The sequence below is a fragment of the Ambystoma mexicanum genome, chromosome 12 (assembly GCF_040938575.1).
Source record: "Ambystoma mexicanum isolate Mex_15411 chromosome 12, UKY_AmexF1_1, whole genome shotgun sequence".
Taxonomy (NCBI): domain Eukaryota; kingdom Metazoa; phylum Chordata; class Amphibia; order Caudata; family Ambystomatidae; genus Ambystoma; species Ambystoma mexicanum.
The window spans coordinates 118,837,177-118,865,172 of record NC_090936.1 but is presented as its reverse complement, the minus strand read 5'-3'; the positions used below and the strand labels follow the sequence as shown (position 1 = coordinate 118,865,172).

At 45.2% G+C, this 27,996-nt stretch overlaps 1 protein-coding gene across 3 annotated transcripts in view; it reads right to left on the bottom strand.

Moving 5' to 3' along the window:
- The window catches only part of MPPED1 (metallophosphoesterase domain containing 1), an 885,706-nt gene that overhangs the window by 234,444 nt on the left and 623,266 nt on the right, over positions 1 to 27,996 (bottom strand). For all 3 annotated transcript variants that reach the window (XM_069628132.1, XM_069628130.1, XM_069628131.1), the window contains exon 5: positions 1,353 to 1,468. In XM_069628132.1, coding sequence (XP_069484233.1) covers positions 1,353 to 1,468 — 116 coding nt within the window. The remainder of the gene's footprint in view (positions 1 to 1,352; positions 1,469 to 27,996) is intronic.

Genomic DNA, 27,996 nt, shown 5'->3' with positions numbered 1-27,996 from the left:
ATGAGATAAGGCATTAATAACATTCGAGTTCCTACCAATGACACTGCTCTGCTGGTCATCGATTCGAAGAGATCAGGGGAACTTTGTGGGTAGAAGCAGGGGGTAGATTCCTATATGTTCATAGTTTCCCGTTTTTACTGGGTACATTGACCTGTTTTTAGGGAAATAGTATATGCCTCCTAGCTGTAAGGCTGGTTTTGAAAAAATGTCACAACTCACAGAACAACATAATGTAGATAGTAAGCAGAGGCCCAGGTATTCAGATCATCATATTCTATGGTGCAGTTATTCTGATGCAATTATCATCCTTGCATAAATTATTAGAGGCATTTTCTCCTGGCCATTGAATTACTCCATTAAAGTGGCACATGAACTCCTATTGGCATGTTTTCTGACACATTCCTTCAAGCTGCAATTATTCCATTTGCAAAAATTGCATAATGTCTGAAATGTTTGACCACCACATCAGTGATTAGTGATACTTGTTTTTTGTAATAAAGATGAGTTTTTTTCAAAATGGCATTAAACACTTTCTGCATTGTCTCTGAGCAGCGTTGACAAATGAATAGCCACAACTAAACCTGCTGTTTATCCTAAGCATGCAAAGCTTTTTTGTGCATTCATGTTTTTCTCTCTGCGCATGAGTACTTTTGGTAGGTACTATGGCATATCTTGAAGTCTTGGACTGGTTGATGAGCTCTCTTTCTAATCACATATAGAATACTTTATTTTTTTAGCCTGTATGTTTGGAAAAAGAGTTATAAGATGATCCTTTAACACTGATTTGTAACTCTTCGGAGATGGTATCTCACAAACTACGCATGCTCACAAAGTGGCTTACATCGTTATTCAGTTGCGCACATGGAAAATAATGTGTGCATGAAGGCTAATCGTTTCCGCACTTAGGGAGAAATAATTAGAGGGAACATTGTACATGACAAGTAAAAACATTACAATCCAAAAGAAATATTGTATGCGACCGGATGCAGAAGCAGAAGAGGTATTGCCAATGGATTTTCTGTCTTCATCAAAATGAGGCTGTAAGTATTAAGAATTTGTATACATATATATATATCAATAATATAAAAGCTAATTTGCGCACCCTCACCATAGCCATATTCTTTTAAACTGCATAAATAAATCCTTTTCATCGTCTACATGTACAGCTCTATTGTTAGGAAAAGTTCTGTTTTTAGCATTTGCATTGCATTTCCATTATCATTACCCAGACTTTAAGTCAATAATTGTGAAAACAGCTGCATTAGCTTGAAAGTTCTAAAATATAACATGATTTCTTTCCAAACACTTACTTTATGTAATTAATGACCATTACATCTAAAAAAAACTCTTACCGAGGGGAGGTCCATGTGTTATAAGAATATCTGTTCCTTCTGGAATATGGTTCCATTTGTCTAACAGAGATTGTCCGCGGGGTAGATTAAAGCCCCAGCCACAAAACCAGGGTTGCCTGCCAATTAAAAGAACATTTGAATTTCATTTTTAAACAAATACTAGGTGTCCTTCTTTAGTTTAGGCAATTGTTCATGGTTGAAAGGGCAGTGTGTGCCAAGAAAACATGAGTTTCCAAAACTTTAATGTGACACACAAATGCCATAGTAAAAGTTCCTGCCAACACAGAAGGAAAATGGGGAAGTTCCCTTCGTAAACAATGTAAGACGCCTGAAATACAAAATAGTAACCTTTAATCTAGAGATCAGCCAATTGATTGACTGTGACACAAGATGTTCAGAAAGGAGCCTGAAAGACCGCATAACATAGACATGCTTGGATACTAAGGTAGGGCAAATTTTCTGGAAGATTAGATGAAGCAGAAGAAAGAGTCACTGTTGTTGAGGATAGGGTGGAAGGCCTTGAACATGCAACAAAGACTTGCACAACAATGTCAAAGAATCGGAGGACAGAAATCGTAGAGATAACCTACCCTTCTATGGGATCCCTGAGAAAATGGAAGCAGATGATCCCATACATTTTCTTACCAAATGGATCCCCTCTGCATTAGGCATCACTTTTTCACCTCCATTGGAAATGCAACATGCTCATCGAATAAGACCGTGTTTCTTGGCAACAACTCCACACCTAGACCCTTAATTGCTTGCTTTCTAAGAGATCAACAAGCATGCCAAACTATTAGCTGCCAGAAAGAATTCCCCTGTTGTTTTTCAGGGGCATAGGACCTTCATCTCTCCAGACTTCTCCAAAATCAGTCAAGCTAAGAGGAAAACATTTCTTGATGTGAGACCTCTTATAAAGACCCTTGACATTAGATATGGACTACTAGAACATGTGAAGATGATAATTACCATCCCGATGGATCTACTAAAGAATTCACGGAACCCAGCGATCTTCTCTTCAATTTGCTTCAATCCCTTCAATCTATACCGATGGATACTGCTTCCCTAGATTCTTCATTCAGCTCCTCTAAGCCAGATCCTCAACATCAAGTACCCTCTTGCAGAAGGACAAAGAATCAACATATCAAGTTTACCTCTAAGCGTAGCAGATCTGTTTCTTCAATCCCTGCTGATTCTTCTACTCATCTGAGGGATAAATCGAGATCTCCCACAGATCCTGCTCTTTCTACCCTACAAACTTGATTGAAATACTATTCTTGTTGCACTCTGCCATTATTTAGTCAAACCAACAATTTGCCCCATGCATCTTGCTCGTTTAACTTGAATATGATAACTTGATTTCTCAATTTGTCACCCAATCTGCCCATGTTTCTATAACTTTGGACTTTATTATCATCTCCTGTTCATAAAGTCTTCTTCACTTACGCTCAGTTCGTCTCTGTGCTGTGGTATCCCCATAATACTCTTTTTTATTTCTATTCTGACAAAGCTCACCTCACTCCTTTCGCTATTATTCATGTTTATATCAACCCTACTATATCCTTTAAATACTCTTATGTCTTTTTGTCATGATTCTGTTCTTCCCCATTTACTCCGGTGATACCACAACTTATGGAGGTTTTTGCTCCACTGGCTCATTACTTACTTTAGTGTCATATATATTATCTGTCTACTCTATTGTATGAATTTCTACTGCACTTTTTACTTTTGTCATATACAACCTTTTGATTGCTAATGTCTATTAATTTCGCTACTTGGAATGTTAAAGGGTTAAATCACCCCATTAAATGCAACAAGATAATTACACAATTTACAAAAATTAAAGCAAATATTGTGTGTCTTCAAGAGACTCATCTGAGCTCTGACAACAAAAACCTCAAAATCAAAGCCTCTTGGGTCTGTCATATGCTATTCTCTAATGCTCTAGACAAAAAAGGTGGTGTCTCCATTTTGATCAATAAGCACCTAAACTTCACCCTAATCAGTGAAGAAAAAGATCCTGAAGGCCGTTGGATCATTATAGAAGCTATTATTAACAACTTGCCAGTAACTATAATTAGTGTGCCCCCCACCACCCTCTGATCCCCTGTGATGCGTGTGTTTGCCCCCCAACGCCTCTGGTCTGCCGTGATGCATGTGTGTGCCTCCCACCCCCCTCTGGTCCCTGTGATGCATGTGTGTGCCCCCTACCCCTCCTCTTGCCCCCGTGATGCGTGTGTGTGCCCCCAACCCCCTCTGGACCCCTGTGAGGCGTGTGTGTGCCCCCCACCGCCCTATGGTCCCCTGTGATGCATGTGTGTGCACTCACTCCCCTCTGGTCCCCCATGACACTGGTCCCCCGTGATGCGTGTGTGTGCCCCCCACACCCCTCTTGTCCCCCGTGATGCTTGTGTGTGCCCCCACCCCCCTCTGGTCTCTCATGATGCTTGTGTGTCCCCCCTCCCCCTTCTGGCCCCCCGTCATGCGTGGGTGTGCCCCCCACGCCCCTCTGGGCCCATGTGATGTGTGTGTGTGCCCCCACCCACTCTGGTCCCCCGTGATGCTTGTGTGTGCCCCCAGCCCCCTCTGGTCCCCCGTGATGTGTGTGTGTGCCCCCCACACCCCTGTGGTCCCCCATGATGATTATGTGTGCCCCCCAGACCTCTATGGTTCACTGTGATGTGTGGGTGTGCCCCCCACCCCACCCTCTGCCCCCCCTTATTTCCACTCCCCCGTCCCCCCCTTCACCTTCCATCCCTCTGCTTTCCTGCTTCCCCTTCCCCCCTCCCCATCACCTACTCACTGCAGGAGTTGTTTTGACGCACTATGGTTTACCATCTCTGACCCATTGCCAATGCTTGGATTGACTCTATGGACACATTGACTTTGGTTTGCACCTTCTCAACTCTCATGTTGGACCTCCCTGTATCTCGTACTCAGGTTGGCCCTGAATCATGCTGTGCCCATCGTCTTCCTGAAATCCCTGTCTACAATTTTTTGTTCCCTGCAACACTGGGCCTCATTAGGACCCTGGCGGTCCTGTAATGAACCGTGCCGGTACGGGACCGGCACCGTTCATTACGGGCTGCCCTATTTCGAGGACTGCTGCGGGACCCGCTAAGGAACGCCTGGTCAGACCAGGCGTCCTTTGCGGGTCCCGCTAGCAGTCCAGGATGCTAACAACGGGCCTGTCATTAACGGGCCCGTTGTTAGCATCCTCCCAATTCCCATTGAGCCCTATAGGGATCGAATGGGAATGGGGAATGTTTTTTTCCAGAGCCCAGAAAAGGGCAATAACCGGGTATGCCAAGGTCGGCATGACCCGGTTATTGCCCTTTTCTGAGCCCCGGAAAAAAATCATTACCGGCGGCAGCCGTGCCCTGCCAGGATCCTAATGAAGCCCACTGTGTTTTATTGACCTCTGCAACTGTAGTTTGCTTTCCCCTCTGCTTCTCTAATATTCTCACTGTTTTACTCTCTGTTCTCTCATCCTCTCCCTTCTACCTGATCCTCCCTCCTTCCTTTGCTTTTTTCTTTGCACTTACTCTATCTGAATTGTCCTTGGACTTAGTACCATACTAACAATTGTTTGGCCCCTCCCCCCTCTCCCTACTTGTTCTCCTCCCGCCCATCCAACACTATCTGAAATGTTGTCAGGCCTAGTATGATAGTCACTTGTTTTGTTCCTCTCCCGCTTTTCTCCTCCCCTCCCCCACCCTCTTGTATTATTCCAGCTCTACCAGAAATGTTGTCAGGCCTGGTACGATAGTCGCCTGTCTGTTTCCCATTTTCTTCCTATCTGTGTTTTAGCACTTGCACTATCTGAGATGTCGATAGACTGATCACATTCTTGTTGTTCATAGCCTGTAAGAATGTCATTGTATTTTCCCTTGTTCCCTCCCTTGCCTTGAATCGCTTTGAAACACAACACATAGGGCCTCATTACGACCCAGGCGATAGAGAGTTAACGGCGCCGGTAGAGCTGCCGGCGCCGTTAACCCTCTACCACCTGCTTACGAGGTCTGCTCGCGGGTCCCGCTAAGGACGTTTGCTAAAACCAGGCATCCTTAGAGGGACCCGCTAGCAGACAGAGATGCTAACAAAGGGCCCGTCATTAACGGGCCTGTTGTTAGCATCCTCCCCATTCCCATTGAGCCCTATGGAGGCTCAAATGGGAATGGGGATGTACTGGGTCCGGGTCCCGGGAAAAGGAATTACGGGGCCCTCTAAGGTCGGAATGGCCCGGTACTTCCCCATTCCAGGAACCTGGACCCGGTACGGGGGTAGCCATTCTGCTAAAAGCGGCATTGGCTGACCTCCATACTCGTAATGAGGCCCATTGTGTATAGGCGCTATATAAATAAACTATCATATCATCTCATATCATATCATGTCATGTCTATGGTCCCAACGCCCATAACCCCCTTTTCTGGTCCCATTGTAACCTAAAGCTTGCACGGAAGAGTCCAGATAGACTTATCCTTTGAGGAGGTGTCAACCAAGTTTTAGATTTTACCCTTGATCGCAACTCTACCTCCAATTTTGTTAACTCCAAATACTGCAATAGTTTTCTATACTTGCTACATAATCTGATTGACTCTTGGCGCTTTTGTCACCCAGTTAAAAAAGACTATACATTCTATTCTCCCCCTCACCACTCCTTTTCCAGATAAGATTATATTTTTGTTAATCCTTCGTTAACCTCTATTATCAATTCTGAGATAGGCCCCATAAGCATTTCCGATCATGCATCTGTCTCCACCAGTCTAGAATGGATAACTATACCTAAACTCTCTCCAAGATGGAAATTTAACTGATTCCTCCTTAAAGACAGATCCTTCATTGACAAAACCAACTTTTTCATTGAAGAGTTATTTCTCTAGATTTGCCTAGAACATACCTCCATACACAATAATTGGATGCTTTCAAAGCCTCCCTCCGTGGGTTCATAATTCAATTCTCAGCTACTAAAAACGACAATCCGAATCCGCTCTTAACACACTATCAGCCTCAATTAAAGATCTTGAAAGGTCATACTATGCTAACCTAGATTTTAATGTTGCAAAAGCTCTCATGAATATGTGTGGTGAATTTAACAAACTATGCACTAATAAAGCAGCTAACTCTAGACTTCGATCTAGATCTAAATTATACAGTGGATCCAACTGTCATGATGCCTACCTCCAAGGAGCCAGGTCCGACCCAGCAACCCCAGAGGCAGGCATCATTCCCCCCAGGGAAGTGCCAGCGGGCCCAAGCTGGGGCCCTTTGGACACAGTCCTGGCGCCTTAGGCGCCAGGCTCATGTTAGACCCCTATCCTGGCGCCTTAGGCGCCAGGCTCATAAAGCTAGACATGTGTTCAAGTGTTTTAATGTGCACTTACCTGATGCAGACCATGCTGCTACGTCCAGGCCCTCTTGAGGCCTGAATGGAACTACTTTACCTGTGGGACTACTTTCCACCTGGGTGTGGTCGGGGAAGGATACATACCTGATCGGTGGAAGGATACATAGCTGGAACTTCTTCCAAAGCTATTTAAACCACGCCCGATCAGCAACTCATGCTTCGGGTTGTTCTGCTCCTCGCAGCTGGACGCTCACCGTGTCTGCTCCTGCATCTGGACTTCAGCCACGCCTGTCAGCATCCTGGGTCGCCTGCAAAGGGAGATAAGAGAGAATTGGTGAGAAAGAAGACCTTACCAGCTAAAGCTGCATCACGGAGACATCACACTGACGATCCTGAAAGGGAAGACATCATTTTAAAAGCATTTCGCTTCGATCGCTGCAGCGCTGCATTTCACTCACCTTTCCTGGGCGCCTCCATCTTCAGCAGCGATCATCCGGATCCGCACCCACTTCTCAGAGCCTAGAGAGTAACAGACAAGAAAACAAGGTGAGAGAAGGAAGGGAATAGGAAAGGCTCAGTTTCCTTCTAAGACTTACCTGTTGGGTCATTCCCATTTCATTTCGGGTCCTGCCGCTTCCTGGCATTCCGGACCCCGGCCCCTATGGGGAAAAAAGACAAAGACTTTGAATGAGCGAATGCAAAGACATTACCTGAACGCTCATCCAGAACTTACCTGTTATTTACTGGAACTGCACGTTTCACTTCGGGTCGGCGCCATATCTCCGGCATTCCGAACCCCGGCCCCTAAGGGGGAAAAAGAAATAAGCATTAGCACTTGCTGCAATAAGACAATGAACATTATTATGAAGCTTGAACTTTTGAACTTGCAACAGAACTCTTACAGCGCCTCACCTGAATAGTCAAGCTTATTTTGAACTCCCATCAAACCTCAATCCAGTGAAGTAACTGGGTTTCAACGCGCCCCTGCATCAGAAGCAGGATGGAGAACTCATCCTTCCAGACCCTAAGGTGAGACTTCACAGGGAATCGTGGAAGGGTATCGTGGAGGGTTGGAAGGGAGTGGGAGGCTTGAGCATTATTCCGTCAGTAGGTAATACTCCCTTTTCACGCACAGGGGAATATTCCTGCGAGCCAGAAAAGCCAGAGTAGAGGGGCCCTTCCTGTCCATCTTCAGAGTCCTGCGCTTCACCATTAAAGAAGCATCAGCACTCGAAGCCAGACCTGCGCCTCCGTGGGAATCAGGTGAGCGTGACAGAACGCGAAGCCTACCCACAATTTCCCACCCGGGCGCTATGGAGACTTCCGAGACAGATCAGCTGGCCCAGCTTTTGGGGGAATTACGGGCAGAAGTGCACTCAGCCCGCCAGGAGACTAACGCTCTCAAAAGAGAACTGATCCTATCAAAGGAAAGAACAGATGACCTGGCCAAAAGGTTACTGCAGGCCCAGGCAGGGCACACTCCTTTACCTAATCCCGGAGGTACTTCCACATGAATGGGTTTGAATAACCCGGTACAAATCAATCTACCTGGACACATGCCTTTGGCCCCGCCTGAACGTTTTGCGGGGGATCCCAAGAAATATGCCGTCTTTATGAACCAATGTCGTTTACACTTTCTATGCAGACCCGGGGCCTTCCCTAACGACCAGACCAAGGTAGCCTTTATACTATCTTACCTCAGTGGCAGTGCTGCCGATCGGTCTATTCCATTGGTAAATCAGGATTATCCCATTCTCCAGGATTTTCAGGGCTTCCAGGCCAGCATGGAAAGATTGTTTGCTCGACACTCTCAAGGACAGGCCCTTGATAACGAACTGCTATCCTTACGACAAGGTAATCAGGATCTCCTGTCCTACGTTGCCACCTTTAATAGACTGGTTGTGGAAACTGGATGGCCAGAAAACAAAAGGATCACATTGTTTCATCGTGGCCTGCGCGGAGAGCTTAAGGATGTTCTAGCTCAGATTGTAAATCTACCCCAGGTCTGCGCAGACTACATAGACTTGGTGGTTCAACTTGATCACAGACTTCAAAATAGAAAAGCAGATCGGTTCAAGTACGAAACCCAAGTACCGATCAAAACCCACGCTAACTCCAAGAGTCCCGACGTATCCGAACCTATGCAAATCAGTGGTGTTAAAGGACCATTAACGCAGAAGGAACGAGAGAGAAGGCGGCAAATGCAACTTTGTCTGTATTGCGGGACATCCGGTCACTTTCTTTGAAATTGTCCGGTTAAACCACCTAAGAAGGTGGTTGGAGCCACTGATAACGATTTATTGACACCTGATTCGGGAAACGACCTAGCCCGACAAGCGTAGGGGTCCGCTTGCCGAGCTTGAAAACAAACTCTTTGACCTCGCATTTTGTCATGCCAATGGTGCTCGTGGACCCAAAACAGCCTCAGCAGTTGCATGCTATAAAAGCATACATCGACAGTGGAGCTATTGGAAATTACATAGACCGTGAATTGGCTTCCAGGATTAAGCTCCCTCTCCGCCCGAAAGTAACCCAAGATGTCATTACTACAGTAGATGGAACCGAAATAGCCTCAGGGCCTGTAACGCATTCCACTGTTGAAATGACACTGGTGGGTCAGGATGGACATCGGGAAGCAATTGTGTTTGATGTGATCAAGGCCCCATAATTTCAAGTAATTCTTGGAATTCCTTGGTTAGAAACACATAATCCCAGAATGGACTGGCGAGCAAAGAAGATAAGTTTTCCTGATTGTGAACCAACTTGTTATCCAAGAAATCCAGTTATGGGTCTAGCCTCAGCCACTTCCACCCCTGTACAGCTACCGTCAGAATACCAAGAATTCCAAGACGTTTTTCAGAAGGAACAGGCTAACACGTTACCTCCCCATCGGTCTTATGATTGCCAAATCGATCTGGTACCCAATGCTCAACTACCTTGTTGTAGGATTTATGCTCTTACGGACCTGAGAACCTGCATTTGCGTCAGTATTTAGATCAGTACCTAGCCAATGGTTTTATTCGCCCGTCCAAGTCTCCTGTCTCCTCAGCTCTGTTCTTCGTGCCGAAAAAAGAGGGCGACCTTAGAACATGTATAGACTATCGCGCCCTAAATCAAATAACGATTAAGAATCGTTATCCTCTGCCCCTGATCCCTGAGCTTATTGACCAGGTGAAAGACGCTTGTGTGTACACCAAGTTAGATCTCCGAGGAGCTTATCACCTGGTGCGTATAAAAGAAGGCGACGAATGGAAGACTGCATTCTGCACCAAATTTGGGCTCTTTGAATATCAGGTGATGCCCTTCGGTTTGTGCAATGCACCTGCCGCCTTTCAGTACTTTATGAATGATGTTCTTCAGGAACTTATCGATGTCTGTGTCATTGTTTATATTGACGACATCCTGGTGTACTCTTCTTCAGAATCCGATCACAGAAAACATGTTAGGGCAGTTCTTGAGAGATTGCGCCAGCACAGACTATTTGCAAAGCTCGAAAAATGCGTTTTTCATACCACAGAAGTTGAGTTTCTCGGATTCATCCTGACACCTCAAGGAGTCCGAATGGACTCGCGAAAGGTGGACGCCATCCTCAAATGGCCATCTCCTAGCTCGGTGAAGGGAGTTCAGAGCATGCTCGGCTTCGCCAATTTCTATCGAAGATTCATCCCGGAATTTTCCCAAACAGTCCAACCCATCACAGCTCTCCTAAAGAAAAACAAACGCTTTGAATGGACTCTTGAGGCCGAACAAGCCTTTCAGGACCTGAAAACCAAATTCACCTCTTCACCTGTATTGAAGCACCCGCACCCAGATCTCCCTTACATTGTGGAAACCGACGCATCCAGTTCGGCCATGGGAGCTGTCCTGTCACAAAGAGACCCAGAAACTAACCAACTACACCCTGTGGCCTTTTGGTCCAGGAAATTTTCTCCTCCTGAAATCAACTACGCAATTACCGACAAAGAGTTACTGGCTATTAAATCTGCTTTCAAGGCTTGGCGTCACTACCTTCTCGGGGCAAGACACACCATCACCGTAATTACGGACCACAGAAATTTACAGTATTTAAAGACGGCCAAAGCTCAATCTTCACGACAACTCCGATGGGCTCTATTCTTTGCGGAATTTGATTTTGTAATTACCTATCGCCCTGGCTGCAAGAATGGTAAAGCGGACGCCTTATCCCGGATTGGCATGGAAGAACCCAATTCGAGTTTAGAACCTGTGCCAATCATACCTGAACAAAGAATCTTAGGCCTAACTTCATTGCAAACAATTGAGGACATCCAAACGCAAGTAAAACAACTTCTAGACTCTTCAGCCTTACTGGAATGGAGTCAAAAGGGTCCTCATTACACTGTTAAGGATGATTTACCCTACTTCCAGGAGCGGTTGTTTCTGCCAAGCAAAGAATTGCAAGAACTTGTTATTGCCCATCATCATGAATCATTAATGGAAGGACACCCTGGTATCGCTAAAACGGAGGAAAAAATCAAACGCCACTTCTGGTGGCCTTCTTGGAGAAAAGACAAAGTCTTTTGTATTGTATTGCGGAATTTGCGCCCAAAACAAGGGTCAAAAGAAAAGGCCAGCCGGCCCACTTCAACCCTTGGATATTCCACCGGCACCAATGCACACCTTGTCAATGGACTTTATAACTGACCTGCCTCCTTGAGCTGGTTACAACACTATCTTTGTAATTGTGGATCTATTCTCCAAAATGGCCCACTTTATCCCTTTAAAAGGCTTGCCTTCAGCTTCCACCTTGGCCAAGGAATTTCTGGAGAATATAGTTTGCATACATGGTTTCCCTTCCATATTAGTCTCGGATCGTGGAAGTCAATTTATCTCCCATTTTTGGAAGAAGTGTTGCCAACTAGCACAAATAGATGTGCGGTTATACACCAGCCACCACCCCCAGGCCGACGGACAAACCGAGAGAACCAATCAGACTCTCGAGCAATATCTTCGGTGCATGTTACACCAATCCGAGTTAAATTGGAAAGACATCCTTTGGATCGCAGAATATGCATACAACAATTCAGTGCATTCTGGAACCGGACAAACTCCTTTTTATACTTTGTATGGTCACCATCCTCGGACCTCTGACCTAGATCCACCTCTGACCCTGGAAATGCCCGCAGTAAATCATCTGCATTCCACAATAACCCGAGCCTTCAAAGAAGCTGCAACTCATTTACAGCAAGCCAAGAAAAAGTATAAAGAAAACGCTGATTTGCACCGAAGTAAAACTCCTCCTTACCAAGTAGGAGACCAGGTATGGCTAGCAACGAAACATTTACCCCTCAATGGCCCGCGAACCTTCAATCCCAGATTCATAGGACCTTATCCAATCAAGGCTATAATCAATCCTGTGGCCTTTAAACTGGATTTACCGTCTAACATGCGTATTCATCCAGTTTTTCATGCATCACTTTTGAAGCCAGTACAACCAGGGACCCGAATGTCCAAGCCTCCAGACCCAATTCAAATTGAAGGGGAATTAGAATTCGAAGTTAAAGACATTTTAGACTCCAAGGTGTTAAAGTCAAAACTCTTCTATCTTGTTGACTGGAAGGGATATGGACCTCAGGAGAGATCGTGGGAGCCTAGTAACCATGTTCACGCACCTCGATTAATACAAAGGTTCCACCAGAGATTTCCGAACAAGCCAAAACCCCAGGAGGGAACAACCTTGGGAGGGGCCTTAAGGGGAGGTACTGTCATGATTCCTACCTCCAAGGAGCCAGGTCCGACCCAGCAACCCCAGAGGCAGGCATCATTCCCCCCAGGGAAGTGCCAGCGGGCCCAAGCTGGGGCCCTTTGGATACAGTCCTGACACCTTAGGCGCCAGGCTCATGTTAGACCCCTGTCCTGGCGCCTTAGGCGCCAGGCTCATAAAGCTAGACATGTGTTCAAGTGTTTTAATGTGCACTTACCTGATGCAGACCATGCTGCTACATCCAGGCCCTCTTGAGGCCTGAATGGAACTAATTTACCTGTGGGACTACTTTCCACCTTGGTGTGGTCGGGAAAGGATACATACCTGATCGGTGGAAGGATACATACCTGGAACTTCTTCCAAAGCTATTTAAACCACGCCCGATCAGCAACTCATGCTTCGCGTTGTTCTGCTCCTCGCAGCTGGACGCTCACCGTGTCAGCTCCTGCATCTGGACTTCAGCCACGCCTGTCAGCATCCTGGGTCGCCTGCAAAGGGAGATAAGAGAGAATTGGTGAGAAAGAAGACCTTACCAGCTAAAGCTGCATCACGGAGACATCACACCGACGATCCTGAAAGGGAAGACATCATTTTAAAAGCAGATCGCTGCAGCGCTGCATTTCACTCACCTTTCCTGGGCGCCTCCATCTTCAGCAGCAATCATCCGGATCCGCGCCCACTTCTCAGATCCTAGAGAGAAAAAGACAAGAAAACAAGGTGAGGGATGGAAGGGAATAGGAAAGGCTCAGTTTCCTTCTAAGACTTACCTGTTGGGTCATTCCCATTTCATTTCGGGTCCTGCCGCTTCCTGGCATTCCGGACCCAGGCCCCTATGGGGAAAAAAGACAAAGACTTTGAATGAGCGAATGCAAAGACATTACCTGAACGCTCATCCAGAACTTACCTGTTATTTACTGGAACTGCACGTTTCACTTCGGGTCGGCGCCATATCTCCGGCATTCCGAACCCCGGCCCCTAAGGGGAAAAAGACATAAGCATTAGCGCTTGCTGCAATAAGACAATGAACATTATTATCAAGCTTGAACTTTTGAACTTGCAACAGAACTCTTACAGCGCCTCACCTGAATAGTCAAGCTTATTTTGAAATCCCATCAAACCTCAATCCAGTGAAGTAACTGGGTTTCAACGCGCCCCTGCATCAGAAGCAGGATGGAGAACTCATCCTTCCAGACCCTAAGGTGAGAATTCACGGGGAATCGTGGAAGGGTATCGTGGAGGGTTGGAAGGGAGTGGGAGGCTTGAGCATTATTCCGTCAGTAGGTAATACTCCCTTTTCACGCACAGGGGAATATTCCTGCGAGGCAGCAAACCCAGAGTAGAGGGGCCCTTCCTGTCCATCTTCAGAGTCCTGCGCTTCACCATTAAAGAATCATCAGCACTCGAAGCCAGACATGCGCCTCCGTGGGAATCAGGTGAGCGTGACACCAACAAAGCAGGAAAATGTTGGCATCCAACCTAAAAAAGAAGAAAGGAAAATCGCTCATCACTCATATCATCTCTTGCGATGGCAATAGATTAGAGCCTTTCTAGACTTTTACTCCAACCTATATTCCTTTGATCCCTCTTTTAAGACATCCGAAATCCATTCTTTCTTTGGAAAAAACAAGAAAAACTCTACATATCCTAATGACCTTTCCACTCTTAATACACGTGCATCCTTAACAAAAATTAAACAAGCCATTTTAGATCTCAAACCCAACAAAGCCCCAGATCCCGATGGATTTTCCATTGACTTTTATAAAATGTTTATTGTTTCCATTTCACCAAAACTCTTACAATTATATTCTTACTTTGCCGAAATTGGTCAAAGCCCTGGTTCCTTTGGTGAAGAAGAATCTTGTACTATTTCCCAAATCCGATAAAGACCCGTCTCTAGGTAACAACTACAGACCTATCTTTTTATCAACTCTGACTCTAAAATATTTGCTAAACTCCTAGTTAAACATCTAGAAAAATATCTTCCTAAACTCATGCACATTGACCAATCTGGTTTTATCAAAGTATCTCACACCCATAATTCTAATCACCCCGTAGCCCTTGACGCTGAAAAAGCCCTTGACCGTGTGCCTTGGACCTTTATGTTCCATTCCTTAAAATGGCACAGCTTTTCTCCCTATTGTATCAATCTAAACCGAGTCTTATACTCCTCTCCTTCCACTCGAATTCTCATGAATAATTCCCTCTCTGTCTTTTTCTAAATAAAAAGAGGTACTCGACAAGGCTGCCCCCTCTCACCCTTATTATTTAACCTTGCGCTAGAACCCCTTTTACACAGCATAATAACAAACACAAACATAAAAGGTATCTCCATTAATAACATCGAGGTAAAATTATCTGCTTACGTGGACGAAATCTTACTCTACCTTTTAAACCGTGCCTCCTCCATCCAACATTTAATATCTACCATAAATGATTTTTCCATTATCTCACGCTACAAGTAAAATCTTGATAAATCTGAAGTTATGCCTCTCACTAACTCTTGTAATCCAACTAATACTCCATTATTCGGTATGTCATGGCAATCTTCGCATATTAAATATCTAGGACTTCATATTGCTAAAGATATTCATACCACAATTACCCTCAACACCAACCTCATGATAGAAAAAGTAACTACAATGGTCTCTGGATGGTCACCTCTTTTCTTATCTTGTTGGGGTTGTCTCGATTTCCAAAAAATTATGATCAGCCCCATTATCTTCTACTCTTTATCTATGTTCCCTGTAGCAATTCCTAAAAAAATTCTACAGAAAACTTGACTGCCTACTTCTTAAGTTCTTATGGAATCATAAAACACCAAGAATCGCCATCAACAAACTAAGACTCCCTAAGTTTTTAGGGTAGTTGCATTTCCCAACTTTCAACTGTATCATAAAGCCTTTGTCCTAAAACAATTAACTACTGTTAAACAATATGAAATACATCTTGAGGACGCTCCTTTGTGGGTCAATATAGAAGCTAATATTATTGTCCCGTTCTCCTGTTCTAACTTCTTAATTACATCCTCATGGCCTGATATTACTTTATTTCCTTCACAACATTTTTTCAAATCCATTTGGAATAAAGTCCCTACAAACTCTTTCTTTGAAACCGATATGGGTGACATCTTCCTCTGGTTCAATAAAAACTTTTCTATCAAATTTAACCCTACTAATATTTATAGATGGTACTCATCAGGCATCAAATTTGTTAAGCAATTATTCCACAATTATGTAGGAATTCCCTTTGCACAGATCTGTATATAATACAATATCCCTGAATCAGATCTCCCCTTTCACACATACCTCCTCAAATCCTTAACTAAATCCTTACCCTGACTTAACTCAAAAATCCCCTACCGCACTTCTGACTTTTTAAATTGGTAATCCTTCCATTAAAGCAGCCAAGTTATATACGTTTCTAAATGGTCCCCCATCTCCTAATGTGTTAAATTCTATTATTGTCAGGCAATGGGAGCTTGACTGGAACTTTCACCCTACCTCAGAAATGTGGGCCCAAATTTGGAAACTGTATCACTCAACGTCTATAGCTGCCAATCTTACCCATACCTATTTTATTTTACACTGTGCATTCCTTTCACCCCTGAGAAATGCCAAAGTAACAGATAACTCACCTAATAATTGCTGGTCTTGTCACGAACCAAATGCCGATTTTCTTCATTTCATTTTTAATTGTAAATATGTTTATGCCTTTTGGCCAAAAATCTGGTCATGTCTGCAAACGATCTTTCATTTTAAAGAACCTTTGTCAGTGTCTAATCCTATGATTGGCTCTATTGTTAACCCTTTTATACAACAAGTTGAATCTTCTGCATTATGTAATTTATTCATCATTATTGCTTACCATAACATCACTTATAAATGGAAAAATACTTCCAACTTATCTTATAACATCTGGTGAAATTATATTTGCTCCACTCATCTGATTGAAAAATGTCATGTATTCTCTGTCGACTGTTTACACAAAAAAAGTAATGTATTTATTCAATACTGTAACAATCCTGAATAAGTAAGATTAATTCTTGATCACTGATACCCTCTCCCTCTCCTTTCCTATTGTTTTCTGTCTTGTTTGTCTCCCCCTGTTCGTCTCATTATTTATTCATTAAAATAATCGAATCTTGTTTCATCAAACTTTATGGTTGTAATGCTCCACAAGAGCTCAAATGTTTACACTTTATGTTTATATTACCCGTTAATGAACTTATCTAATAAACATTATTTAAAAAAGAAAAAAGACTATGGTTCTAAAGTTAACATCTTACTAGACCACATACCAAGGTGCCTTTATTTATTAAGAAAACTGAACACTTTCTATGTAATGCCACAGGAGTGACTTGGATCAGAGACAAAATCCAATTGTATATTTATTCTCAGTGTTGTTTTATTCAGGATAACTGTACTCAGTGGGTCAAGATAATAAATGGAGAGGATTATAATAAAACTGGGCCATCTTTGCCTCTTGCCTCTTCTTTGCGACCTCAATGTTTGCTTTTAGGGCAGCCATCACCTGGCTAGTCCTGGTGTGTCAGAAAAAAAGGTTTCTGTTTGCGTGTTCTAGGGCTTCCTAAACACATCTTCTCTGCCCTCGTTGCAGGCCTAAATGAGTTCTCAAACCCGACATTTCCCTCCTTGTTGCGGGTCAAAGGCGTTCCTGGAGCCTCCTTCTCTGTCCTTGTTGCAGGTTTTAAGGCATTTGTGAACCCTACTTTCTTGTCCCCTTGTCCCATTTCATGGTTGTCTGTTCCCTCCTCTAGGGCCTTGACCTTTGACCTGTGGATCACATCTCTACTCCTGGGCAGGACCATACATACCTCAATGCCACTACTTGAGCTTATTCCTCCTCCCACCCTGCTTCAAAACCCTTCAGGTTGGGGTATTTTCCAATCTGATGCATTCGGCCAGGCATGTCCTCTTGAGCTGTTGTCTTCAAGCTATCTTCATTACCTTCTTGATAATTCCCACTTTATCCTCAGCTTTTCCTACCACCTCCTCTTGAATTCTCTAGTCTCCTCGTCACTCATTACTGTTACCTCCTCTTCGTGTTCCCCAGTCTCTGCGTTTCACCTTCTTCCTTTTCCAATCGCCTCTTAGTTCTGCTACCACCTACTGTGGACTTTGCCCACCTGCTCCTTAATCTCTCTATCCACCTTCTCTTGATGGTTTTCCATAACCTGCTAAACCTTTTCAACACTTCCCCTGGTGTTTCTTTAGCTCCTCCTTATCTCATGCCCCCTCCTAATGAGATTTCTCCATCTCCTTCTTAATCTTTTTTACCACCTTCTTCCGATGTTTTTCCACCTCTACTTAATTTCTCTTAGCACCTCTTTCTCCCCTTTTTGGTCTTCAACCTCTTCCTTAACTCATTGAACACCTCCTAAAATGTGTCCATCACTACATTAATTTCTCTTACAACCTGCTTCTCCTCGTCTGGTCTCCAAGCTCCTTCTCTCCAAACACATTCTGTTGCCTTCCTCCACACTCTCCCCAAACACTGGCCACAAATGTTTAAAAACAAACAACTCACTTGCTCAACAGTGTGGGCTTAGATAGCCAGGGTGCCCCTCTCACCTGGTTGGTCTCTTTGGGAGGGTCTACACCAGTTTTGGTAAATTGGTGGGGGCTTGGGATTGGCACTGCCGGATGAGCTGGTCTGCACTTAGGGGCTGGCAGGATGAACCAACCCTTAATGACTGGTCCACCATCTTTGATTTCATTGGTGTCTTTGGTGTGGTTTGCATGGAACCTGTGGACTGTGGGTTTCCTGTGCTATTTGAATACAATGACAATTGTGAAGGAAGCCTTTTCGTCTCTCGCACTTCCCCAGCATCTGGTTTGTTAAATGCACAAGCATTTATTTATTTTAACATTTATAGCAGCGTACAAAACCCAGATGCATCTAAGCGCTAATTACAGTACAAGTGCAGTAGTCCAGTCCAAGTGTGTAAGCTGAGCATGGGGGTGGCTAAAGAATGCACAGTCTGGCAAAGCCTCACCTCAAGGTGTGGGGGGCTACATCAGGTATGGAAGTACAGGTAGGTAAAATGAGACATTGTATGGGTGCACAGTCTAGTAAAACCTCACCTCATGGTGTGGGGCGGGGGGTACATCAGGTATGCAAATACAGGTAGGTAAAATGCAACATTGTATGGGTGCACAGTCTGACAAAACCTCACCTCATGGTGTGGGGGGCTACAACAGGTATGCAAATAAAGGTAGGTAAAATGCAACATTGTATGTGTGCACAGTCTGGAAGAGCCTCACCTCATGGGGTGGGAGTCTACGTTGGCAACACAAAACGTGTGTGCAAAAAGTTAGCCAGATAATCAAAGGTGTGACAAAGTTGATGTAGGTGTACAGTCTAAAAAAGGCATGCCTCATGTTACGGGGGGGCTACTTCAGGTGTGCAGAAGGCAAGTACGAGCGTTACAGCCATGATACAGTATAAAAGCAGAACAAGGGTGATAGGTCAAAGTAGGAGGGATGCAGACATCATACATTGGGCTGAGCAGTCATATTGGGTGGGTTACAGGTTAGGTTACAGGTTAGAATCATAAGCAGCACAGAGCTGATTGGTCAAAGATAAGTAGTTAGAAGACTACTTAATGCAGTAGAGATGCAGGGTGAGGCTGAACAGTCAAAGCCACAAAGTTGCATTGTTGGGGATGTTTATCACCCATACCACCAGAGCCTTCCCTCCACCCCTATAACACCCCCAGCAGGGGATGTGGTAGGAGTAGGGGTGGGGAAAAACATGTACCCATCACTGTGCAACAGTAAAGAGTGCAGGCAACAACCACTGCAGTAAGTGGCTGCTCTCAATTGGCAACATAGGAGAGGTTTACCAATATCACATATATTTTTATTGATAGTGCACTGCTCACACCATCCAATAACCCTTCATATGTGCATTAAAAGATATGTACCATTTATGGTTATGTTTATTGTGTTTATATAGCGCTTTAAGCCAAAGCGCTTTACATTATAACAACAACAAGTATACAATAAAGATGAAAACAGTAGAAGCAAATTACAAAATATGAATCAAACCAGTAAAACAGTAAGTAGAACAATTTGCCTATGAAGATAAACGAGAAAGCAGGGGGTGGAGAAGGGGAAGGAAGTGGAATAGACTGAGGATGAAAGAGGAGGAGAGGAGACTTAAGAGGAACGGAGCAGGAGGAGAAACGTAAGAAGGGGAGGGTATGAGGTGGCAGAGTGGAAGGTGGAAGGAGGGGATAGGAGTGTCAGGGTGGGGAGTGGAGAAGAAGAGATTTCAAGGCTGCACAAAAGGAGGAATAGGTGGAGATGGAACGGATAGAGAGAGGTAGGGAGTTCCAGTGTAGGGGGGGCAAGGAGCTGAAAGGAACGGAACGAGAGGAGGCACATAGGGACGGGGGAACAGAGAGAAGGAAGAGGTCAGCAGATCGGAGAGAGCGGGAGGGCGTGTAGAATTAAATGAGAGAGGAGAGGTATGGGGAGCAAGATTGTGAAGAGATTTAAAGGCAAGACAGAGGAAGAGGAATTTAAGTTGGGAATGAAAGGAGAGCCAGCCAAGATCAGAAAGTGAGGAGGAGATGGAGCCGTGAGGAGAGAGAAGACAGAGGATACGGATGGCAGAGTGGTTGAGGGATTGGGGGGGCAAGATGGGAAGCAGGGAGTCCAAAGAGGAGAGAAGAACAGTAGAAAAGACGAGAAAAGATGAGGGAGGAGATTAACATTTTAGTGGCATGGAAGGAGAGAGAGGAGCATACATTCCGAATACTGAAGAGGTGGTAGCGACATGCGCAAGAAGAGAAATATGGTGGGTAAAGGAGAGGTAGGAGTCAAAGTAAATGCCTAGATTATGAGCGTGGGCAGAGAAAGGAAGAGAAGAGGGAAGGAAAATGAATAAAAGGAGGGGGAGAGGGAGGGGAAAGAGTGTTGGGGGGGAAGAATAAGACTTCAGTCTTGTCTGTGTTGAGAGAGAGAAAGTGGGATGACATCCAGTTTTTAATGGCAGTAAGACAAGACGGGAGATTAAGATGGAGATCAGGAGTTAAGGAAGAAAAGGAGAGGAAAAGCTGGGGGTCATCAGCGTAGAAATGGTGATACATACCGAAGGAAGAGATGATGGGGCAAGAAGGGAGGGGTAAAGAGAGAATAGGAAAGGGCCAAGAACAGAGCCTTGGGGTATGCCATAGTCCAAAGGAAGAGTAGAGGAGGCACGACCACCCCAGGAGACGGTAAAAGAGCAGTAGGAAATATAGGCTGAGAGCCAGTTAAGGACAGAGCCTTCGAAACCAAAAGAGAAAAGAGTGTTGAGAAGTAAGGGGTGATCAATGGTGTCAAAGGCAGCAGACAGGTCAAGGAGGATAAGGACTGAGGATTGCTTAGAGTAGCGAGCGGTGAGGAGGGAGTTGAGAACATGAGTGAGAGCGGTCTCAGAAGAGAGTTCAGGGCGGAAGCCAGATTGAAAGGGGGGAAGGAGAGAAAGGTTAGCGACAAAAGCAGAGAGCTGAGAATAGACTAAGCATTCAAGTATTTTAGAAAGGAATGGAAGAAGTGAGATTGTACGTAAATTGGATGCAAGATGGGGATTAGCACAAGGTTTCTTCAGAATAGGGATGACAGTAGCGTGCTTGAATGCAGAGGGGAAGGTAGCAGAGGAGAGACAGATATTGAAGAAGGAGGTTAAGTAAGGAATGAGAAGAGGGTAGATCTTAGGAATAAGGAGGGTAGGGAGTGGATGAGATCAATGCACATCAATACGCATCAATACACAGTGCATTTACATAGATGCCCCAGTCCTTCAGTTCATGTTCAAATACTTATCACTCAGTAATAAACATTCAATGAATGCTTCTTACATGCTCATGCAAAAAATAAATCTTTTAATTATGAGAAATTTGGAATAAAGAAACATTGCCATTATTATCAGTACTATAAACAACACTTAAAAATGCAAAAAAATAATTCATGGAAAAGCTGGATCATTGTCATTGCCTCTACCTCAAATCAAGACTAAGACTGATCAACTTTCTTCAAGAAAATCAGTCACCTTAAAAATCAACTATCGGACTTCAAGATGGCCACCCGACGAGGAATAATATAATCAGGGTGTCCATCCCACCCGGCGCCAAACAATAAAGAAAAGAAAATAATCAACCCGTCTCCCCCTCACCGGCACTGAGTAAGCACTCCAGTGGCTCAGTGGTGCGTGCAGAGGTCGCCCTAACGAGGAGGGGGTGCCTCCATGCATTGTGACCAAGAACGGGGCCTAACAGCAAGGAGGAGGTGCAGGAACAGCTCACCTCGGCTGGCACTCTGAGGTAGCGGGAGAGAGGAGAGGAGTGCAGCGTGGGTAGGCAGGCCCCGTGAAGGAAGCAGTCCCCCTGTGGAGACCTTTTGAAGACCCGGTGCACCCAGGGCGGACGCTGGAAGAAGGGCGGCAGACCCAGGGTGCCGTGTTGAGGCTGCTGGCATTGCAGCCTCCAGACCGGCACAGTGAAACCCACGCCCGGAGGCAATCTGGTGAAAATGGGAGGGTTGAGGAGGGAAGAGCCCCCCTCCCCTCCTGGACATTGAGGTGCGGACACAGTGGCGGGGGCGCCCCGCCTCTATCCCCAAGTAGTTGCAGAGGAGCCGAGCCTTGGTGGCAGAATCAAGAACAGAGAACCCTATGGGGCTCAACAGCCTGCCTGAAGGAACGGGTCCAGCTGGAGTCTGTCAGCAAGCCCTAGCGCCAAATATGAGGACAGTAAATATAGAAAGATAGAACAAAGGTCGACAGGTCAAGTGCAAAATGTTAAATGGGTGCACACAGGTAGCCACTTTAAAAAGCTAGAGTTTAATCAGAGAAGAGTAAATATTAAAACAAGAATTAAATCATCATGGGTTTGCAATGAAAATCATAAATAGAGCAATATCAAAATATTTGCATAGGAAACAGAAAAGCAAATTTACAAGAATCCAGAAGTACAAAAATACACAAATCAGTGATTAATCACTGTGTACAATTTGCAGTAGGTTAGCACAAGTATCAGTTCCAAAAGCTCTGGTATTTTCCAGAGTCATACAGTCTCGACATGTTTCAGTTCACTGTCAGATGTACAGAACTGTCATGATCTCTGCTTCCAAAAGGTCAGGGTTTTCCCAACTCCCTTGGAAGCAGATCCATAACCCAGGTTCCGAGTGCCAACCAGTCCCAATTGGGACCTTTTGGACCCAGTCCTGGCGCCAGTGGCACCAGGCTCATAAATATGCCCAGTCCCAGCGCTGGAAGCGCCGGGCTCATAATGCTTGGGTGGACTTACCTTCAGCAGACCATGCTGCTTACTTGCCTGCCAGTTGAGCCTCTGATCCTCTTCTGTTTGGAACTACTTTTCCTGTTGGGTGGGGCTGGAGCCACTCCCTAGATTCAGAACACTGGAACTCTTCTGGAAGGCAGGAACTCTTTTCTTACCAGGAACTCTTTTCTTACTTAGGCGTGGCTGTGGAAGGAGACACCTAAGCACTACAGGAGGCTATTTAAACCACACCCGGTGGATGAATCTTGCTTTGCGTTATTCTGCAACATCTGCAGCAGAACGCTCATCGTGTCTTCTGCATCAGGTCCTGGGCCTAAGGAAAAAGGCTTACCATCCTGAATCCAGTCTTCAGCAACACCTATAAAGACAAGAAAGAACAGGTTAGCATTCCGGCATCTGAAAGGCAAAGGCTTACCATCCTGAATCCAGTCTTCAGCAACACCTATAAAGACAAGAAAGAACAGGTTAGCATTCCGGCATCTGAAAGGCAAAGGCTTACCAACTCTTCGCACGCTCCGGAGGCCTTCGGCGCTGCATCCCGCATCTGAAAGACAAAACAAGGTGCGTTTAAAGACATTGGGGAACTTTAATACTCACGTGCCATTACTCCTTTCCACATCTAATCCAGTGGGTATTCCGGCACCCTGCAGCCTCTCCGAACTCGTACCTGCAAAATAAAAAGACAGTTAGAGCGCATAGTGAAGCAGGCAACAAGCGCTTACTTACGTGCTTCCAGGCGCTTCTATTCATCACACGGGCTCCATCTTCAACTCACTTCAGCCCGTCATCCGCCATCGCCGAACCCTGCAAAACAAGAGACATCATTACTAAAGACTTTAAAGACATTTGAATGACTCGAAACTTACCGTTCGTGCAGTAAACGACGGACAGCAGTCCTCTGAAGTCAAGAGGCCTGCGCTACCTATCCAGTGAAGAAACTGGTTACAGCACCCTGCCACGAGGCAGATGGAGAGCTCGGCATTCACTTACCTAAGGTGAGAGCGTTAACCTTTGGGGGTCTACAGGAGAGGAGAAGAGGAAAGAGATAGGGACACCCCAATAACCCCAGTTCATTAACCCCATATTTTCTATCTGCAGACATCTTACTCTACACGTCAGGCATACAGTGCACAGAGGTCCAGCCCAAAGAGCCAACCGGGTGCTACACATCACCTTTGAAGATACAGTAGTCGCCCAGTCAAGACCGGCGCCTCTGCGAGAATCAGGTGAGCGTTACAGAACGCAAAGCCTACCGCAAAACTCTCGCCCAGGCGCTATGGAAACCTCGGATACTGACCCCCTAGCCCGGTTACTTGGGGAACTAAGGGCAGAAGTGCATGCAGCTCGTCAGGAAACGAATGCTCTAAGAAGGGAACTAATTATTTCCAAGGAGAGAACAGACAATCTTGCTAGACAAGTGCTACAGTCACAAGCCGGACAGACCCCGTTACCCGCATCAGGGGCAAATCTTCCTTCAACATCCTCTATGAATCCAGTGCAGATCAACCTACCTGGGAATGTACCTCTGGCTCCGCCCGAACGATTTTCTGGTGACCCAAAGAGGTTTGCAGTATTTATCAATCAGTGCCGGTTGCACTTCTTATGCCGGCCAGCAGCCTTTCCAACTGATCAAACAAAAGTAGCTTTTGTACTTTCGTACCTTAGTGGCAATGCGGCAGACTGGTCGATCCCTCTAGTTAATCAAGATGATCCGGTTCTCCATGATTTTCAAGCCTTTCAGCTTAGTATGGAAAAACTGTTCGCAAGACATTCACAGGGGCAGGCCTTGGACAATGAGCTTCTTTCGTTGCGACAGGGTAATCAAGACCTTTTGGCTTATATTGCATCTTTCAATAGACTAATAGTGGAAACTCAATGGCCTGAGGACAAAAGGATTACGCTGTTTTATAGAGGTCTACGTGGAGAGCTCAAAGACGTTTTAGCCCAAGTAGTGAATCCCCCACAAGACTTTTCGGATTATATAGACTTGGTCGTTCAAATAGATCACAGGCTGCAGAACAGGAAGGCCGATCGTTCCAAGTTTGATGCTCGAGTATTTTCCAAACCGCCAACTCCTTCCAAAGGAGTAGACTCCGGGGAACCCATGCAAATAGGGGGTCTGAAAGGTCCTCTAACACAAAGGGAGCGGGAAAGGAGGAAACAGTTGCAATTATGCCTATATTGCGGAAACTCAGGGCACTTTCTTCGAGACTGTCCGGTGAAACCTGCCAAGAAGGCAGTAGGAGCTGCAGTTACCAAAGTTACAAACTCTGAGCAGGGAAACAACCTCGCCCGACAAGAATAGAGGTCCTCTTGCCGAGCGTGAAAACCAGTTCCGTGACCTCGCATTTCGTGATACCTATGGTCCTCATTAGCCCTGATAATCCGGATCGATTACATGCAATTGAAGCTTACGTCGACAGCGGTGCCATCGGCAATTATGTGGATCATGAAATGGTTTTGAGGATGAATCTAACTCTTTGTCCCAAGGCTGTAAAGGACGTCATTACTACGGTGGATGGTACGGAGATAGCCTCCGGGCCAGTAACGCATACCACTCAAAAGGTGACGCTAGTAAGTCAAGATGGACACCATGAGAAGATCGTGTTCGATGTGATCAAGGCCCCTCAGTTTCAGATTATTCTAGGAATACCTTGGTTAGAGAAACACAATCCTCTGATCGATTGGCGAGCAAGAACGGTCCAGTTTCCAGAATGTGTCTCTACTTGTCACCCTCCACCTGGTGTTGCACTGGCCGCAATTTCTTCAGAGACTCCCCAGTTACCTCCCGAATACCTAGAATACCAAGATGTTTTCCGGAAGGATCAGGCTAACTTTCTACCTCCTCATAGGTCTTATGACTGCCAGATAGACCTGATACCTGGATCTACTCCTCCTTGTAGTAGAATTTATGCCCTCACCGAGCCTGAGAACCTTCACCTTCGACAATACCTGGATCAATACCTGGCAAATGGGTTTATTCGTCCTTCCAAGTCCCCTGCTTCTTCAGCTTTGTTCTTCGTTCCAAAAAAGGAAGGAGACCTTAGAACTTGTATCGATTATCGCTCCCTGAACCAGATCACCGTTAAGAATAGATATCCGTTACCTTTGATCCCTGAACTCCTGGACCAAGTCAGAAAAGCATGCATATATACAAAGCTGGATCTTAGAGGAGCTTACCACTTGGTACGAGTAAAAGAGGGCGATGAATGGAAGACGGCCTTCCGCACCAAGTATGGGCTATTTGAATATCAGGTCATGCCCTTCGGACTTTGCAATGCCCCGGCCGCCTTTCAATATTTTATGAACGATGTCCTCAGAGAGCTCATAGTTGTATGTGTTGTTGTTTACATTGATGACATCCTCGTTTATTCTTCATCGGAATCTGAACATCGGAAACACGTGAAAATGGTCCTCGAAAGATTGCGTCAACACAAACTTTTCGCTAAGTTGGAAAAATGTGTTTTCAACGTGACTGAAGTTGAATTCTTGGGATTCATATTATCACCTGGCGGAGTGCGTATGGATTCAAAGAAGGTCGATGCAGTTCTCAAATGGCCATCACCATCCTCCGTAAAAGGTGTGCAAAGCATGTTAGGCTTCGCTAACTTTTACCGCAGGTTTATCCCCGAATTCTCTCGAATAGTCCAGCCCATCACTGCCTTGTTAAAGAAAAACAAACGTTTTGAATGGTCTACCGAGGCGGAACAAGCTTTCCAGGATTTGAAGACTAAATTTATCTCTGCACCAATCTTAAAACACCCTCGCCCCGAACTCCCCTACATCGTGGAAACTGATGCTTCAAGCCTTGCCATGGGGGCAGTTCTATCACAAAAGGACCCGGTAACCAATCAGTTGCATCCCGTGGCATTTTGGTCCCGCAAATTCTCGCCTCCTGAAATCAATTACACGATTACTGACAAGGAACTTCTGGCTATCAAGTCTGCCTTTAAGGCTTGGCGGCATTATCTGCTGGGGGCCCGAAACACCGTTACTGTGATTACGGATCACCGAAACCTGCAATATTTGAAGACCGCAAAAGCCCAATCCTCTAGACAACTCCGTTGGGCATTATTCTTTGCCGAGTTTGACTTCATAATTACCTATCGACCTGGTACCAAGAACGGTAAAGCCGATGCCCTTTCTCGGATGGGAGTGGAAGAACACTTGGTCAACCCTAAACCTGTACCAATCATTCCCGAACAAAGAATTCTGGGTGTAATCGCCACAGAATCCATAGAGGAAGTTAAGGATAAAGCCAGGCAACTTGTAACTCCAGCAGACATACAGAATTGGCATCTGCAGGGAAAGGACTTTGCAGTAAAGGACAACTTATTGTATTTCCAAGAATGATTATACCTACCCAGCACAGATTTACAGAAAAAAGTAATCTCTTGTTATCACGACTCTTTAATGGAAGGTCATCCCGGTATAGCCAAGACCTCAGAAAAGATCAAGCGCTACTTCTGGTGGCCATCTTGGAAAAAAGATATCAGAGACTTTATAATGTCCTGTGGAATATGCGCCCAAAACAAGAGTCAAAAGGAAAGACCAGCAGGCCTCTTACGCCCTATTGACATCCCACCTCGCCCTTGGCATACGCTTTCTATGGACTTCATCACCGATCTACCTCCATGCTCCGGATACAATACGATTCTAGTAATCGTGGACTTATTCTCCAAGATGGCGCATTTCATTCCGCTCAAAGGCTTGCCAACAGCAGCAACTCTGGCCCGAGAATTTCTCGAAAACATCGTCCGACTGCACGGTTTTCCTTCGGTTCTAATTTCGGATCGAGGTAGTCAATTTATTTCTCATTTTTGGCGAAGTTGCTGTCGGTCGGCTCAAATTGATGTGAGACTATCGACCAGTCACCACCCTCAGACCGACGGACAAACCGAGAGGACCAATCAAACTCTGGAACAGTATTTACGCTGCATGCTGCAACAAACTGAAAAAACTTGGAAAGATACCCTTTGGATAGCCGAGTATGCCTACAATAACTCTGTCCATTCGGGAACTGGGAAAACCCTGTTTTTTCTTTTGTACGGCAGTCACCCTCGAACCTCGGAGTTGGATCCCCTCCAAGATCTTGAAACACTAGCAGTAGACTACCTGCATTCTACAATCACCCAAGCCTTTAAGGAAGCTGTTTCTCACCTTCAAAGGGCTAAAGAACAATACAAGAAAGGAGCAGATCAACATCGGAAGGAAGCCCCTCACTATCAAGTAGGGGATCAAGTCTGGTTATCCACCAAATATCTAT